General features: G+C 39.1%; 1 protein-coding gene across 1 annotated transcript; it reads right to left on the bottom strand.

The window, feature by feature from the left end:
* Positions 1-6,176: 6,176 nt before the first annotated feature.
* Positions 6,177-9,590, bottom strand: LOC100646947 (proline-rich protein 4-like). The gene is made up of 2 exons (XM_003395815.3): positions 9,003-9,590; positions 6,177-8,266 (listed from the first exon to the last, which is right to left on the bottom strand). Exons 1-2 carry the CDS (start codon positions 9,012-9,014, stop codon positions 7,184-7,186), a joined length of 1,095 nt encoding a protein of 364 aa, XP_003395863.1. The 5' UTR covers positions 9,015-9,590; the 3' UTR covers positions 6,177-7,183.
* Positions 9,591-19,141: the final 9,551 nt, after the last annotated feature.

Genomic DNA, 19,141 nt, shown 5'->3' with positions numbered 1-19,141 from the left:
CAATAATTAATTTCGCCCGGTGGCCGGGGCACAGACAGAAAGCGAGCCGAGCCGGAAATGGTTCGGGAACTCGCTCGGTTACTGCGATGTTCCGATAAAACGTCCCTTTTTATCCCGTTCTCTCAGCTGCCAGATTATTGGATATTATTCCATTTCAAGCGTTCAATCCCGCTACGATTCGCTCGCTCGGATTCCCATGGGGGATCCTCTGTCGTCCGTTGATTGTTGAAGCCACTTACACGCGCGCGCACGCGCCCACGCATATGCACCTGTGTGTTCCAACTCGATTTAGAGATGTTGCATTTTGTTGGAATCGTTTCCACTTTCTTTTTTTTTTCTTTTTTTCTTATCTTTGGCTGGTATCATCGAAGATAGTTCGTATCGAACAAAGTAAATATTTAGATTATATTACAAACTAAATTGAATTCTATAGTTTAAATTCGAACTGCATTTAGCGTCAGAGAAAATAGATTTCGTTTTTATTCCGAGGACGGGGGATTTAAAAACTGAATTTAATATATTCCATTTTGTTCCAAGTACCTTCGTTTTATGCTCCGTTTGTCGAATAAATAAGAATCAAAATCGGTGGCATTGAACGGAGATGGAATATTTAACGATCGAAGGTTTAATTTAAACGTTTAAAGATGAATGTGTTGGAATTATAATTAGCAATTCAGACTACTAATTTTAAGCTTTAGAGTGAAATTTAAGAGCTTCGTATAATAATTAATAATAATTTATTAAACAAAATACTCGAAAGAAAATAATGCTCGAAGATTAGGAATCAACAACGAAGGTGCTTCTACCTGCCGGAACAAACGTCTATCTACTTGAATTTAGAATCAATTAAACAGTTTTCCACTTGAATTATACGAGAAAAATCGAAATAAAGAAGATACGGAAAGGTCAACGTGGAAGAACCCGAAGGAAGTTTTCGAATGGTGATTCGGATGCTCAAGGAGCGAAGGGAAACGGAGCGTGGAAGGGCTGAGCGAGCTATGGGAAATGGAGTAGAAGGAGACCGAGGAGGACTCCGTAATTAACTGCGATGAGAGAGCGGCGGGATAGTCCCGTTTGAGTCGCTGAGAATCCCCCGGGACCTGACCCGTCGTATCAGACGCCAAACACTCCACTCCCGGTACCGGAGTTCGGTCTCGTCGTCGGCCAGCCTCGAAGCCGGCAACGTTCAAGTTTCGCTACGATAATTGCCTTCGCTTCACAGTCGCGCCCCCGACACCCGCGGCATTGGATAAAAGGGGCTCCACCCCCGGCTTCTACGAACGAACGAACCTGCGAAGCCCAGGGACCAACGCGGATGCCGCGGGGGAAACTCGATAATGGCTTTCAGCCTCTGAATTTACGCGATTCAGATCTCCCCGTCACGGAAACTCCTGGATATTCTCCTTTCATCGGTTCAACCCCTTCCACTCTTTTCTCCCGTTGTCCATGGAGTTTGGAGAACATTGCCCTGTTTCAATTTTCACCGTCACAATGGACGTCGTTTTGCTTGTTCGAACCTTTGTCAAGTACTCTGGCAGGCGCATTTTCTTTTCTAATGGACCTTCTTTGAAATATGTTTTGCTTTTGGCTTTGCTTGGTATCTTTTTTTTTTTTTTTTTTTTTTTTGTATCCTTTTTGGTATCTTTTCATAGAGCTCGAACATCTTATCGCGGATTTATAAATTGGTTCTCCGAGCGTTTGTAGAATTTGAACGTGAGCGCAAATTAATTAAAATTTAATACTAAAAAATTTCGAAATTTCGAATTGGAAGGGTAATCGATATGAGGCTGTCGCGGTGCCTGGGTATTTTATCGCGAGTAAATTAGCGTCTAGGTGCTATCTTTATAGAATTTAGTTGTAATAGAATTTAACAGGTATTTTAATATACATGTACCATCTGTTTAATCGTGTTCTGAAGTGTTTTACGTGTACACGAAGTACATGTTTATGTCTGTCATTTGAAAGTTCACCCGTTTAAATCCCGGTCGCACTTTCTACCGTCCAGCGTTTGTAAAATAAACCTTGTAATTCTCAACATGGTTAACCAAACACCCGATGAAAGATTCATTAATCGCGTTCGAGCATGGCCACGCGATCCACCGATAGAAAAACGAACAAATTTCGCTCGTGTACGATTTCACGAAGTTAATCCTGCCTGAGTGAGAGCGAACGCGCCGTCTGGAAACCGAGAAGCGACTTCCGGTAACCGGCACTCGTAATATTTCTCCGTGTACTTCCGGTATCCGCGAAACGTTTTTCACTCGTTTCCTCGAGCGAAACTGTCATGGTATAACGTGGTTCGAGAGTCACGAACAGAGTTTGAAACGACAATTACGAATGAGGGAGGACGAAGATTTTATTTGTCCTTGTAGACGAGCGATAAACGCGATCTAAACGCGCCGGTTCGACGATCGTTCTTCGTCGAAAGCTGCAGTTCGTAACACGCTCTTGCTTTCACCGCAATTCAGTCGAGAAACTACGGGACTCTGTTCTACTGAAATAAATATGGGATTCGTAAATAACCGTGCAAACAATTCGTGCACTGACTAGCGACGGCATACGTCGTTCTCGAAATTTGTTCTTTTCTAATTTGCAAGGGAAAAGATGTCAAAGCTCTGTAACGATAGCTTGGATAACGCGAAGTGTAAGCTGGTTCGGATAACGAAACGTTTTTTTAGTTCTTGTACAGCCGCGTTAATTACCTAGTCTGGCAAAGGCGGCAGTCCGTAGTTGGAAACTTGTTTCGCCTTCGGAATATGGATTTATGATGATTATTTTTACAGTAAATTGAAATAATCACAGATGCTTGGGTAGATTTCTAATAACGATGGGAAAATCTCACACAGTTTTACTTCGATTCGTTTATTTCAACGAATGCACCGAGTGTTTCGTATTTAAATTTATTCTTCGGTATGATAACACAGTCATCTTTGTATATCGTATGTATGAATGTATCGATCGAAATGGAATACGTGATTTTACTTATCTTATTTTAACATTAACATTACATCAACTGATTTCTTGAAATTTCTGAAAAATTAAAATAGATTAAAATGAATGAAATCGATCGTTTCTATATTCCTCCTTATTGATGGAATATATTCCACGTGTTATAAAATACTCTGTGTAAGAAATATGTTTTACTATCTCTAATAGAGTAGTAGCAACGATACCGTATATACAACAATATATTTTAAATTTAATAATCGAAGGATCGTAACGGACCATGGATAAGATAGAGTATCGATGTCATTTTGAATAATTAGAAGAATGACGTAACAGTCATTAACGTGATATACGAAAATCTTAGGTAATCGTGATTTCATGCACTCTCGTGATATAATAGTTACACGAACCGTGCATAAAGCGAATAACTTGGGCACATTACATAGAGCTGCTCCTTTTTTAAACTACTTCTATTACCCGCTCTAATGGCAGTGCTTTAAAGCATATCGTAATTCATCAACATGTTCTGCTATAGCAAAGCGTAATTCAATTACCACGAGGAAAGGATGAATACACGTATATATATATATATTTATCATAAAAAAGGAAGAATAAATGAAACGAATAAATTTTTTTATTTCACTAATGGTAATTGCGACGTGAAACTCTGAAAGGAAGCGAAAGAAAAAGAAGAGGACGAACACATTCTCCTTGTGTTATCGCAGCGCTCGATAGAAAACCGGAAGCACGCGAGATCTCGATGCAGGAAGGAGTCGATGGCAACGTGTACAGCTATAATTCACGCATGGCAGAATCGTCGCGATTTTTTCCACTTTCACAAAAGTTAGCCACTCGTCCGCTTATCTAATAAGACCAACCGCTTGCACTTTCATATACGGTTATGTGTTCTTTGTAATTCCCGGTTCCCATGTAGCATAACATTTTACATAACCGAAAGGACGAAACAATCGCTGACGTGGTCGTTAGTTATTGCGAGAACCGACGTTGCCTATTATTTATTGTTCGTATTTACGTTTCAGCGTTAATTAAATCGGCGTTACCTATGTGCGCTCTCGTGTGCCTCCTTTCCCCGGTTAAAAATTAAATTTTTCCGCATCGATGGACAATTTCATTTATACTTCTATCTGATTTCTTTTATCGCGTTAGGTAAACGCATGAAACTTCAAATCGATAGAAATACCGATTAATGCGAGAACAGAAACGCTGAAAATAAGTTATTTAGAGGAAATTTAATTTTTATGTACATCGTCGCCCATAAGTATTAGCAACTACGGTGTATGGCCATAGAAAGTGTTATACTATGTTTGCACAAACGCTCGCTCTCGCGTAAATAGTTTTTAACTTTGTAAGACTGTTTTCTATCGCGTACCGATAACCAATTACCGAGTTTCAAATTATTCCAGTTCACCGGAGAATCGTTCTGTTCCAATATCGATGACACGCGCGATCAACCATCAGCGATTATGCTTACAAGATCAAATTAAAAATAATAAAGAGTACTTCGTGTTCTATGGAAACTACGGCCAATATCAGACTCGAAGGAAACTCAGCAACGTTTCTAGGCACGCGTACGTGGACCAAGAAAATATACATGTATATCCGTGTGTCCATATAGCGCAGCAGCCATGGAGAAAGTAATGCTTTCCTGAGCACGTATATACGAGCCTCTTTAATTGCACCACGAAACGATTAAGATTTACTCGGGATCGAAAGTACGCCGCCCGGAACTGGCCTCCGAACGTTCCAACGTTTCGTCCTCTTTTTTCCTTATCTTTTCGTATCCTGTGATTAAAAGATTTCTCGACGTACCATAACCAGTTGCCTCATGATTGATTTAACGTTAGTTACGATATAAATTAGTTATTTATCACTGGATACCGTTGAAATCTTATACGTATCATTCGCATTCGATACTTTCCACGTTCGTGGAATTAGTTTTATCGGTGTTCTAGAGTTTCTTTCCTGCATTCTATTTACACGTCTCTTGCAAGCGTTTTAATTTTGTGGGAAATTCATTCTTAGACTACTATTAAATTATTATTAATACCGTCAAACGTTCAATAATACTAACATTTAACATTATTCTAGAAATCAATTTTTCATAAAATTGACAAATTTCCAAAAGAAATACGCACGTAGAATCTAGGAACGAAGCTGCGGTAAACTCTAGTAAAAATAACTCCGGCCGATAACCGAAATTAGAAACCTGTTGATAACAACAAGCTTTTAACATTTGTTTCACCATAATACGTATAATGTTTCACCGTAATAGTATAGTTTGCAGGAAATAATTTGTGAAAATCATCGAGTTGTTACGTGAATGTGAAAATAAATAGGTATACGTGAGACTCTTCTTCGACGGCGAATCGTTTCGTCGTGTCCATTCGTCGAGCGAAAGAGATGTTCACGTAACGATGTTCTGTCCCGCTCGATCTTCTTGGCTTCTTACATCGAGCTCGTTTGGTTGGCCGCGTTGGTAGCGCGAAAAGGGAAATTTTGCAAAAGTGAAACTCGCCGCGGGGATGAGATTTCCGGCAGAACCGTCGAGAACGAATCGAGAAAGCGTCAGCTCGTTAGCGCGTTCGCGCGGAATTTTTTTAACGCTTTTCCCAACTGTACGTATCGTGAAAAAGAACGATGAACGTATCGTCGTTACTATAAAAAGTCACTCGCAGGAATATTCTGATAAAATTTGTTAATTGCAATTTAAAAGCGATACCACAGAAATCTTTTTTACAAAAATGGTAGAAATATCCTTGCCTTTTCTTGATTTCTCTTTTGAAGAGTAATTTTTATTTCTTTGTAATTATTAACGCGATACTTGCTAAATTTGTGAATCTGGTTATATCACGAGTGAAATTATTGTACGAACGGATTGATTCAGAAAAAGGAAATTAGTTAGATTTTAATTTTTTGGTGCTACTGTAAGCTTCGTCTATATTTTAGTATATTTTTTACGGTAGAGTTACGTCATTAAGTAGTTATTTGAAATTCAACGTAACGGTTGCATTAGGTTGCACATGAACGAGTAAAAGTGTAAAGAAGAATGCTTGGAGCGCGTTCGTTAAATTTTATGTACTATAACTGATAGTTCCCAACGGAAAGCTAAAAATTTAGTAATAATTGTTCGATAGGTAACGGAAGAGTCGCGTAACCTGTCGGGACTAAAAAAACTCGAATAACAAGGAAGAAAATAAAAGTCGATTGTGTCAGATGACAGACGAGTATTTATTAAAAATCTTTGATACAAAAAGACACTCTATTTCACTCTTAACTTAAATTAGGTACAAAAGTGGTTCGCCGCAACGAAATCGTAATTACGTGGCGGCGTTTATTTCACACCGGCTAACTTATGCTCGTAAAGCTCGCTTAAACGCCGTTAATGTTAGTGTTTTCTTTGGAACAGCTTAAACATAGACAGAGAACTGAGGAATTTTTACATGGACGATTTCCAAGAAATTTTGCGATCAAACAGAACTATCGTACATTGTACTACAAATTTTTTTCGTTCAAAATTTCTCAGATTTTTAAGAAGGCTCGTGCTTTTTTAGCTAAATCGCGCTATCTCGCTAAATATCGCAAGATCGATATATAAATTTGGAAAATACGTTTCAACGCTGAAAGTATTCCGGTTCTCTCAGAATACTCGTTATCGAACTGGCAAGATGGAGCTGAAGAATTTAATGGACGGATACAAAGGATGTCTAGCGAAATCTAGAGAAAGGAAAATTTTCGCCTGGGCTTCCCTTAAATCCATCTGTTCGATCGAAACAAATTGGTGCATCGAAAGCATATTGATCAGAGGAAATTAGTACATCGACCAAACGAAGACGCTGTCACGAAGAAATCGCTAATATCACCCAGTTACGAGCATCCTCCTAAGTTACGTAAAAATCTGAAAGACAGGTTACGCTCGAGAGAAGCACTAGCTACGAGAAGCTCGGGGAACGGTTTACCTCGTTCTCTCTCCCCGTTTCGCACTCTATCGTGCTCAACAACGCGAGACAACGAGCTGCTCCCGATACCTCTTTATTCCTTTCCAAAAATAAAAATATATACTAGAAAGAAGAGACGATCGAAACGTTGAATTTCGTCGACGGTGCGTTTCTTCGGCTTTAAATTCGCGAAGAGATAGAGACGATTGCCCAGAGATCCAGCAGCGCGTATATGAAAAATCTTAACATTTCGAAGAAATCGTCTCGATCACCGAAAGAATTCAACGATGATGAGAGAAATATCCGCCGCTGTCTCCACCGTATCCAGAAAATCCTTCGTAACCACCGCCGCCGCCGCCGCCACCGCCACTGCCTCCGTGTCCCTCGTGAATCGGTACTGGCACAGGTATCTTCACCGGTACCGGAACCTCTTTCTCTACCGGTACAGGTACTTCCTTCTCGACTACGTACGGTTTGTCTACCGGTACCTTGACAGGATAGGGTACAGGCTTTGGGACCGCGACTGGTACCGGTTTGTGCACGGTATACGGTTGAGGGACTGGTACCTTGACCGGGACAGGGTAAGGTTTCTCTACTGGCACAGGGTACGGTTTGTCCACCGGTACCTTAACTTCGTAGGGTACCGGCTTGTCTACCGGCACTGGGTACGGTTTCTCAACGGTGACTGGGTACGGTTTGGGCACAGTGACCGGGTACGGTTTGTCCACTGGTACCTTAACCTCGTACGGTACCGGCTTCTCGACTGGATACGGTTGCGGCACCGGAATTTTGACCTTCACCGGGTACGGCACGTGCTTCTCGACGGTATATGGCTGCGGGACGGGTACCTTAACGGGCACAGGTACGTGTTTCTCCACGGTGTACGGCTGCGGCACCAACACCTTTACCTCGTACGGTTTGTCCACTGGTACCTTGACTTCGTAAGGCACCTTCTTCTCAACGGTGTACGGTTGTGGCACATGTACCGGCACCTTCACGAACACCTTTACCGGGTAAGGAACGTGTTTCTCCACGGTGTAAGGCTGGGGTACGCCGACCTTCACTTCGTACGGGACATGCTTCTCCACCAAGTAAGGCACGTGCTTGGTTACTTCGTACGGTACTGGCACCTTCTTCACCACGGTCACCGCCTTCACGTGCTCGTGCTGATCGTAGCTGGAAACACCGCCCCCGCTCAGCTCACCTCCTCCACCACCCAGGTCGCCGTAGCTACCGTGCAATCCTCGTTTCTCCGTCTTCTTCTCCGAAGAATCGGCTACAGAGTCCTTCGGTGACGCGCTTTCCTCGGCTGCCTTCTCCGAGCAGCTAGCTTGCGTGGCCAATGCCACCAGGACGATGGCCAACTGCGAGTGAAAGTTGGGAACGATGAATTAATTTGCAATTCCGTTGGAAAGTATAGTTGGACGACGTCTCCGTTCTACGTTCGGCACGAAATTTTTCTCCACAGATTGAGATTCAGAGGTTTAGAAGGAGATGGAAAGTGGCTAGTGGACTTTCGCAGATTCGTTTGTGGCTTATCGGTCAGTCTCGGTCTTTATGATCAAATTTCCGTTGGACTCGAATATATCGTGTAAAACTATGTGATAATTTTTGTATAAGCCATAGACGATCTACGCTGTTGGACCAGGAAATTGGAAGAATTTGGCTTCCTAATTCTTAATTCTCTTTGCTCGTATCCGTTCCATTAATTTTTTTTTCTCTAAATTTCAATACGATCGTTTGATAAAAAGGTAAACGGTAAAATAAGAATTCGTATCGTCTGTTACAAAGAATTCTCTTTCTCGCTATACATAGAAACACTGGAAATACGTACTTTTGAGGTTCCCAAAGATCGTGAAACTTTTTATTAAAGCTTGATTCGGAGCGCAATTTAAGCGTAGTTTAAGCAAATTTAAGTCTAGTTCCGATTAAAATGACTCTACCTTGTTCAAAATAATATCGAATCAAACGACGAGACACGATCGAGGTGACTTTCGTGAAAACAATCGTACACTTTTCAAATTCTACTGAAAGTCGGACAAGCACGACGGAGACCTGCCTCCGATTTTAAGCATTTTCACGGGAAGCAGATTCGCTTACCTTGATATTCATCGTCGAGTTCGCGTATGTTTTGATGTGGCGTATAACCACTAACTGAACCGCTTCGTTTTCTAGACCGAGCCTTATATACTCAGCGGCATAATAGCTCAGTTACTTTCGCTGAACCTCATCGTCCGTATTATACTTGTGAGTCTTGTTTTGCATTTGCAAAAACGTGTTCGCGTCAGTGCCGGGATAACGTACGGGAAATTGAGTAGTCCATGCGCGAGTCCGCCTCTAATCGCGCGGTGATCTACCACTATTTCGAACGCGATCCGTGGAAACTGTTCCATTAGATAGCTTTTAAGATAACACATAGTTACACAGAACGCTCCCGTTCGGTTCGTTGTTTCGCCTTCGACGAATAATTAATCGCGAGCATCGCCGCATTTCCAGCGTTTTTCCAGTATGAGAGATTTGTATGGAATACAATTTGTGTCCTTGAGTTTGATATTTAACTTTGAGCGACGATGATATACCGCCAGAATACCGTAGTGAAACTGTTGTTTTGTGAAAATTGTGACAATTCCACGATTCTATTTCTATTGTTTCGATCTATCGTTTCGAGCAATTTAAAATCGATTTCGTAAATATACTTGACCCGTTTCGAGAGATATTTTCAGCGAAATGGCACGTTTCTCTGGTCGGAATCTTTTTAAAATCTCCAAAGTGTGCTGAAACTGTCGCGACTTTGTGAAAGTGACGTTTCGATCGTATCGTTCGTTTCTTTTCTCCACCTTTATGCACCGAAAGCTTTTCCTCCGCGATTTTCTCAAATTTTTCTCCGCAATAAGAATTATCAAATCGTGACCCACCTTTTCGAAACGCTTCACGAACGTGCATCTAATGGGTTTTTGATTATTTAAGGCGAGCGTGTCATTGTAAATGAAATGCGGCTGTTATTACGTCTCGAACACCGGCGTGAGGTAGATTGAAGGAAGTTGACGTTCACGCAACCGTGATTCTCACGACTCCAGTAGCACGATTTCCTCGTCTTCGTCCAGCGTGAAAATCTAGAACGCGTCGACTCCTCGTGTGTCCTCGTGATCGGCCATACTTCCGCATGATCGATTACTAGCGAGAGCAACGTCCATGTAACTAATTCTCCATCGTACGCGAACGTGTCGTCGAAAGTTGTTTTTTCCGATGTGATTCGAGACGATTTAGGAAGTCTTCTAGAACCGCGATGCGTTGCCTTATATTTACAAACTATCGAAAATCGTTGCAATTTACAAGAAAATGTCCTATACGATGTTTTATCTTGTCGAAACAGAGATTCCCATGGCTTAGACTTTTTCGCTGTCCTCGGTGTTCTCAAAGCAATCCCGTCCGATTTAACATCGTAGCTTTGTAAATCACTGGTGCGACTGTATCGTCAGAAATTTCGATCGATATCAATTTCGAGGAAGTGATATTATCGCGAATGAAGAAACGCAGACAAATTTTTATAAATTTACCAATATCTTAAGAGGCTTTCGTTACCTCGTTGAACTTAATTCTACCTATCTAAGAAAGCGTAACAAGTAAAGCGTTGTATTATATCGATTTGCTATGTAACTATGATTCATAGTTGCAACTAGAAATTATAAAGAGATATCGAAAAGTCCACCCCTTCTTCTCACCGTCGATTCTATCTATTCGGTAATCACGCTCGTCCATAATTCGATCAAAATCTCATAGGAAAATTGGAATCGGAATCGAATCAAGTTCGGAGAGGATCCAGGTGTGTTTCGTATATCACGAGCGTGCTCGTTAATCCGCATATAACCCCTTATCTTTGGATAACGTTAACTCAAAGCGCAGTTTCGCGCACACGGTGCGTCGACGTGTTCGCAAAGGGCGGCCATTAGGCGCGTGTAATTGCCGCAGAAATCCGAGCAAAGCTCGCCGGTCTCTTCGCACGCGGAATACCTAATGCCGTATGTTAATAGGATCGCATGCGCCACCACCATTTCGATCCTACCGCGAGATAGACCGATGGTTTTTAACGATTAATACGCTGCACAGGCATCCAGCTGGCTAGTATCACCGTAAATGCTCGTTACGGGGTCTTGCCTCTTTCATTTCCACGATTTTCAATAAATATCACCGACCTCCCGCGAATTTCCCGCTACGACTTCGGAACACGACGGTCGTTCGACCGATTTGCTGTTCCAGTTTCGTTTCGCGATTTCTGTAATGGGATCTAATCTTCTTACGGTATGACGCGGCAACGAGGTATACGGAAGGAACGACTTAAAAAATCTTTCCTTTCTTTTTTCTATACGAATATGCATATTTCTAGAAAGAAATATTCTAAATGCGAGTTTTTATGCGATACAGCCAATTATTAAAATCGACAATTTATTTTATTGCCTCTTTCTTTCCCTCAATGCCAATAACATTATATATACATATAATATATTATCAGAAGAATTCTTCTCATCAGCATGATTTAACACGGTAGTTTCATAAATTATTGCTGGCATTGCATTATGGCGATATAAATCCTATACTCTTATTCGACAAAGATTACCTAATAAATACAACATTATTAAATACAACTTTTACTACAAGAAATTGTCCTCTTGAAAAATCATGAAATATTTATGCGGCAATGACACGAGGAGAGAAATCTTTTTATTCGTTTATTAATTTCGGTCGAATTTCGTTCGTCGAATTTCAAGCCAAGATTCCCGTCGAAATGTTTATCGATGATTCGTAATAGGAGGATTATAGCGTTGATCGTAGACAAAAGTTTGTAGTTTGCGTGCTAATTAACAGCCGCGATGTAATGAGAAAGTTTTCCTTCCTCTCTTGTCAGTTACAACCGATCTTTCTTCGATTCGCGCTCCACTCTTTCTCAAATTCAATTCATCGTTTCTACGTCTCTCGACATTTCGCCGTTTGTGCTACAACGATATTCGCGATAAATTATAATAAATTGAATTCTAAATTAATTTTCCCGAATCCAGTTTGACTAGAAGCAAGTTAAAAGGAGGAAGGCATAGTAAACTAAAATATCATACGTCAGGAGATAAGATCGTTCTGCATTTTATACTTTCTCCTCCTCACTTCACTGGATTTACGGATACGTACGGTCACCTTCCCTTGGAAATGTAACATTGGACGAATAACGCCGAGGAAATAACCTTCTATGATACAAATACGGTAAAAGAAGATGAAATTAATCCTCGAATATATCGAACCATCGAAGAATAAGTAGTAAAACTTGGCGTGACGGATCGCGATTTCTCATTTTGCCATAAATTACCGTATAAAGATGGTATTTGGCCTTGCGCTTTCGTAACGAATATCGCATTACTCGGTTTAATTTCGTTTTACTTTCCGGCAGTTTCCTTCGATGAAAATAATAAGGAACTTTTCTTGATAGAAGTTACACATTTTTGGAAAATGCGATTGCGTACAATTGACCAAGGATTGCACGAAATACGATGGGATACGCGAAGATTCGTTCAACTTTATTTACTAGCAACTTTGGAGAAACAACGAACGCTTAATCGTTGTAACTTTAAAATTAAATCGTAAAAGATAAAAGTTTGAAATCTACCATTTAATTATTTAATTCTATCAAAGAATGACTCGTTGTATCCTTTACGGGAGAATCTTATTCAATTTCTTATCTTTTCCGTTTAGTCATTTCTAGAATTACTATTCCTTGGATTCTGTGTAATGTTTACTGTACAGAATGTTTCACGTGACGTAAATATAAAATATTATTATACAGAATGTTGTATATCTGGTTAACATAAAAGCGTGATCATTTTTACGGGAAACAGACTGTAGTATAAAATTAATATGTAATTTAAATAATGCAACGTAAAGATCATGATATGTAAGTTTACAATCTCGATCACTTTCCATTGAGAATGATTAGAACTTTTACTTCCAACCATCGTTCGATGTGCAAACAGAGGCAACAAATTATTTGACTACTATCTGTTTAATGTAATTCGTTGATTAACAGATTCTCATTAACATGATCGCCAGTGATTAACTAGCGCACAATCTACGAAACGTTAATTTATAATGTTACGCTTCATGAATCCTACAGATCGATTCACGTATACGTAATAATTTATAATTCGATATCGAATAGATTCAAAAAAGTTGCTGAGAATATAATGGATACTAAATAATCGATAATTATTAACTCGCTCTGTTAACTACCGAATAACTTTATTTTTTATTAAGAAATAAGCGTAATACGCATAATTAGCATCGTTTTACTAACTATACGATATTCCATTTTATATATTTATATATAATAGCTATAGCTTGAAATCCGGGAATTCACAATGATTAAATAGTACCCTAATAAAGTTCTTTAAAAAATTAAACAAATTTTTAACAAATATGTAACTTTTAATTGGTATTAATACTATTCAAGGTCTCGTAGTCTCGCGTCTTGAAAAGAAGTTATACTGAACACCGGGAAAGGTGAATGTCGCGATAAGATAATAATTGTAGGTAAGAGAACACAATAATGCTGACTTGGTTGCGTCACGGTGTTTCCAAGTTGCCGAGTATTTTACGAATGTACACAATGACGTGTAGAATTAGAAAGCAATAAACAGCGCAACAATTTCTTCGCTATTAGGTTAACGACCAGATCTTCGTTTCCAGTTCAAGGGCAGCTTTAATTCATGCTAATTTCAGATATTATGCACTTGATTGCGATATAGTAGATTTTACTTTCTCAGATATAGATTGTTCTTTCAATCAAATTGATATTTGCGTTCTTGATTTTTATATTTCGATTTTACTAGTTTCGTAGGTTGGTGAATTTCAGTTTACGAAACGATTTCTTCTTAAACTAGTAAATGGAGTTAATTGTAAGGTCAAGCTCCTTTATACCGTCGATCGCACCATTTTCTCCCATTAACCATTTCAATATTCAATTTTCAATCTATCGTTAAATCGTTTAATAATTAAATCCCATGCATCGATTTTACCAGATAGCTTTGACGAATTTACCACGTGAATCTAATTTATGAAAAATAATGAAAGAAAAGATCATTTTTCGTCCAATTTTATCTAAAAGTTATCAAAGAATTAATTCGAAAATCTAATATATTCTTAGAGATTATTCCTTGTAAATACGTGTGTGCACGCGCTTCGAAATATTATTCGTCAAAGTCCAATCTATGTATATATCATACATCATCTTTTCTTGTCAGAACTTAGGAACCAATTTAATTAATTGCCTCATAATAACCAGTCAGACAGCTTTTCCATCTACGCTGCCTATCTATATTCCATCTGCGTGGATCCGGCTAAACCATAAATTGAAAATTAATTGTTGAAATCTGTGTATTTAGACATCCATCGTGCATGAAACGAGCATCAGACCGGACAAAAACAAGCCCGAGCTGTTGTTCTCTCGGGCGTTCTCATTCTTCCACGAGATAACCATTTCATAAGCGTGCAAATTAGTCTCCGGTTGACGATGAAGCCTCGCTTTCGTGGCTTTTAATCGAATAAGTAGCATCTCTTTGTCGTGTACAGCCTAATTGGAAATTTCGATGAACGCGTGGAAGCCTGCCTCCCGAAGCGTGAATCCGCGGAACGCGCGATTTCTACGCGGCTGTAGAAGCTAAAACAAAGAAAAAGGTTGTACGTCCTTTTAAACAAATTTACTATACACTGGTTACATATATCGTAGTAACCAATCATGAAAGTAGGTACTTGAAATGAAAATAACGCTTATCGTAGAAAGCGTTACTCGTGTCAAATAAAAGGATAGTCACGATAATCGAATCGATTATCGAACCGTGATTTTCAATAAAAGCTGGAAAAAAATTCGTAGCAAATATACGATAAAATAGAGAGATTACGAATGGTCTCGCTAGACATCGACTGTTTAAACATCCTTGTATTTTTTACGAACAGTACGCTTGCGGTAAATATCTCGTAATTACTGCGTAAACTTTTGCATTTGTGCCAGACTTTACCAACCTGATCGTGACAGTCGTATGCGGACAGACTTTTATAGAAAATTATACGCGTAATACGTCGAGAAAATGTTTCTAGAAGCGTTCAAATACTTTCGTGAGCCACTGTAGATGCCAAGGTAATTGCATCTTTTTTTTTCCATTCCGTCTGTCTAATTACGTATCCTGTGGATTTTGCGAACGTCTGCAACTTTCACATGTTGCGTAACAGGGTTGAACTATGTATAACAGATGGAAAGAGGATTGGTTTTTTGAATCGAGAAAGGTAGATCCGACCATGCGTATTGCGATGTGACGCAGGCACATATTCCAGGAAACTTGAGCGCTGAAAATCTGTAGAGTTCGAATGGTAAATGCGGTGCATATATCTGCCGTAAATAATCTTATTAATTATAAGTAAAACGTAGGAAGTCGAAGATTATCAGGGTTTACGCGCTAAACGGTTTAGGTGTGTCATAAATGTATATTTTACTTATAACGTATATTATAATGTAAGTAAAATGTATAAATATATGAATGTAAGCGATCTGATACATTTTTTAGCATAAATTTCCTTAATAGATTTACGAAGGCGTTGAAAGTTGAAAGTGTGGATCGTTTAAATGATACAGCGACTAGGCTAAAGCTTTATATTTTGCGCAGAATTTTGTATAGGAACGATTCGCTGACGAAATTTTTAAAATTTTTTAAATTTTACGACACAAGTGACGAAAAATTTCTTTGTACGATTGGCGAGAAAGATGATTTTTCAGCTGAAAACTTTGCAATGTACAGGAAGTTGCGAGTAAAAGCTAACCCACTTTTGATCAACAGCAGGTACTCGAAGACCTGGAGAAAACATTAAATTACCTCCATCAGAGATTTATCATAATCGACCTGTAATTTTGTAATTGTAAAAATTGTAAAAATTGTAAAAATTGCAAAATCTAAAAGCGTAAGAAGATGTTAAACGAGCTCCGCTAGAAATTTGCTGGGAACACGTCGAACCTCGTCGAGTTTCGATCTCTCGCGATCAACTTGAAATCGTAAAAATTGCAAAGCGTAAGAAGATGTTAAATGGGATCCACTGGAAACACGCTGAAAACGTGTTTAACTTTGAGTTCCGATATCGAAGACGTGCAATTACCCGCGTTACAAGGAAACGCTCGTAGCGAAGAGCACGTAACGTTACTAGTTGAAAATCCGGTTGCCAGCTGTTGTTCGCGGCGCGCGATTGTTCGTAGCAGCTTCGCGACGAAAGTGAAAGGATCCCGGCGACTTTCCCCGAAATTTTACGCCGTGCCCGCAGCCACGATCATCCCCGCTGCTGCTTCCGAGGCTAATGTTCCGTCGACACGAACTTGGCGAATTTGTAGGGAATCGGCGTGTGACCGATCCCGCGAGCCTAATCGCTCCTTCGCTCCCTTAAATCACGCTTGTTGACGCATAAAATGTGCCTCTTTTGCCGCTTTAACATTTTTCAAAGTAGCATCGCTCTGATTTCTCTTTTATTCGCTAAACAATCTGTCTATCGATTAAATTTTTGCACTACTCCGATATTATTTCGAGATTGCTATTCCAGTAGTTGCAATAAAAAATAATCTTAAAATACAAATTTTGGAATAAAGTATACTTCACGAAATAAATGTATATAGCAGGCAATACCGAATCAGCCGTATAGCGAAAAGCTTTTTAAATTCAATTTTCTCGAGTCGAAATTTAGAAACTGTACGTTTTAGAGTTCTTTTATTGTACGATGTACGCACGCGTCGTTTCTATTGCGTAAAAATGCTCTTTAAGTACATTGTATCGGAACATTCCACTACCTTTTCCAAGACGCTTACTCGCGAACGATTTATTTCCTGGGTTACGCAAATTCGCCAACTACGCTCGGCGAATCTATGTTCGAACTGAACATTTTTTAGCTAAACGTTCAATTTCTCGCATAATTGTTATGAAGAAATTTTCTCCTTTCGACGATCGTTCGTTCCTGCTTTCTACGTAATACGAAAGGAACGTAGATAAACGCATAAAGTTATATGGAAAGAAAAAATTAAAAAATTTCTAATTCAATTTCAAATCCTTTCAATTTCTATATCTCTTTTAACGTAATCTGCTCGAATATTAAACTGTTCCTCGAGGAAGTTATTTTATTTATAACTTGAGAAAGTTACAACGACATGATACATATAGTTCGTTACTATAGCATAGAATATTAAAATATAACCATAACTTGAGAAATAATTAGCATATAATAAAGATACATTTACAAATTTTCATTCATATGCGCGTTTCGTAGTGACAACAAATTAAATAAATTATTTGCGATAGAACGAAAGTAATTAAATTCTGATTGAAACGTATTAAAGTGTAATAGGTTTACTAGTACTAATAAAAGGCAAATAAAATGTGCGACGGATAGTTTGAAAGCATACGATACCTTGATACTCGGCAAAATTGAACTACAGGAATTATCGTACAGGAGAAAATAATCGAGTTACAAGAAGATTACCGATCAGGTAGCTTACGCGTGTAATTTCAATTTCGATTTTGATTTACATAAACTGGAATGACGTGGCAACACGAGATGGACGTTTTCATCGCAAAACGAGTCGTTCCCATGGCGCACCTGCTGGGATGGACCGTTTCAAGCGACTCGTGATCAGAACTAATGCATTACTGATGGCCGATTCCTCGGACCCTTGGGGCTCTTAAAAACGAGCGGCAACGCGTGATTATGTAAGTTTAATTGCGTTCTAACTACCGTGCAATGCACCGGGGAGCGCAACCGGCGGTTTCGATGGTGCCTCATTAAGACATTTGCCAAGTTGATGCCCAAAACGTCGTCCTCGTCGAGCACGATTATTATTTACGATTCACGGACTGGAAACAGTTTCAGGCCGAAAACTGCTCGTCGTTTACGTTTTGTCGCGTTACGACCGATATATGGCAACAGGTGTGCCGAAGCGAAGAATTTTTAAGGGACACTTTCAAAATGGCACGATTTTGTTGCTTAAATTTTGTTCATTCGTCAACATTCGAGAATGAGTTTAACCACTATACGCGTGGTGGAATTCTCTTTACGTATATCGTCGCTCTACTTCTAAACTGTTTGATCTTCGCTTTGAAAATTGAGAAGTTTAAGGTTTACGACGTTTAACAGTATCGTATGTTTAGAACCTAAAAGAACCGAATCGAATCGAATATATTTGTCGCTTTCCAAGTAGAATTTTTACCGCATTGCCGATGAGCTCTATCGTGGCTATGTTAATTATATTTCTTTGAAAAATCAAGCTACAACGATCAAGTACCAGGATGACGATATAGCGTACACGTGTACGCACTGGTGCGAACGTTTGGAACGTCCTTTGTTTCTTGGACGAAAAAAGCTTCTTCCGAGGAGTAAGGATGTCATGATCATAATTTTCTTATCTTTAAATATGATTAATAAAAGAATTGTATTACGAAGAAAGCATGGATTTGCTTAAGAAAATCATTGCGTATTTCTTTCAAAGTCCTAATAGACTTCAGACTGTGGAGTGGAAATACACGTGTGAAAGATTCGAAGAATCGGAATGATATTTAGTATCTATAGAAAAGATAGAAAAAGAAGAGAGACGATATTAAATCTGACGAGGAAACATTTAAATTTATTTGAATGATTTATGGGAGAGTCGAGTATTGACAGTACACTCTGACACATGGATATGTAATGATCGTACGATACGAGAGTCACGGAGATTTCACTTGAATATACGCGAGTCGCAGATTTTTCTTCCCCTCTCTCGAAGAGTAGATGAAAGTAAAGCTCGCGTTAAATCGCGAAGATCAAGCGAGTTTCACATCGAATACGTCATGCTTCTCGTTTTAGATCATGTTTTTGCCGTCATGTTTACGAGGATCTTTCTTACGTCATATTAAATTATTTGATAGCTCCAACTTTTTACGACTCTACGAGATAGCAAAAATTAATATACCTGATAAGACTTTCTCTTGATCTAAAATTTATATTTTCCAAGGAATTGGAACTTCTCTAAAAATAAATGAATTCTTTCGAAACATTACATGGCAAAGGTTTCTTTTTTTTTTTTTTTTTTTTTTTTGATAAGCGAGCAAGATCTGTTAAAATCAATAACTAAGAATTTCAACGAATTTCCGGTGATTCTAGAAAAGTGAAAAGCTTCTGAAGGGGTAAGAAATGAAAAA

The sequence above is a fragment of the Bombus terrestris genome, chromosome 5 (assembly GCF_910591885.1).
Source record: "Bombus terrestris chromosome 5, iyBomTerr1.2, whole genome shotgun sequence".
In the NCBI taxonomy this organism is placed as follows: domain Eukaryota; kingdom Metazoa; phylum Arthropoda; class Insecta; order Hymenoptera; family Apidae; genus Bombus; species Bombus terrestris.
Note: the sequence above shows the minus strand (reverse complement) of the source record. Positions and strands in the feature narration are given on the sequence as shown.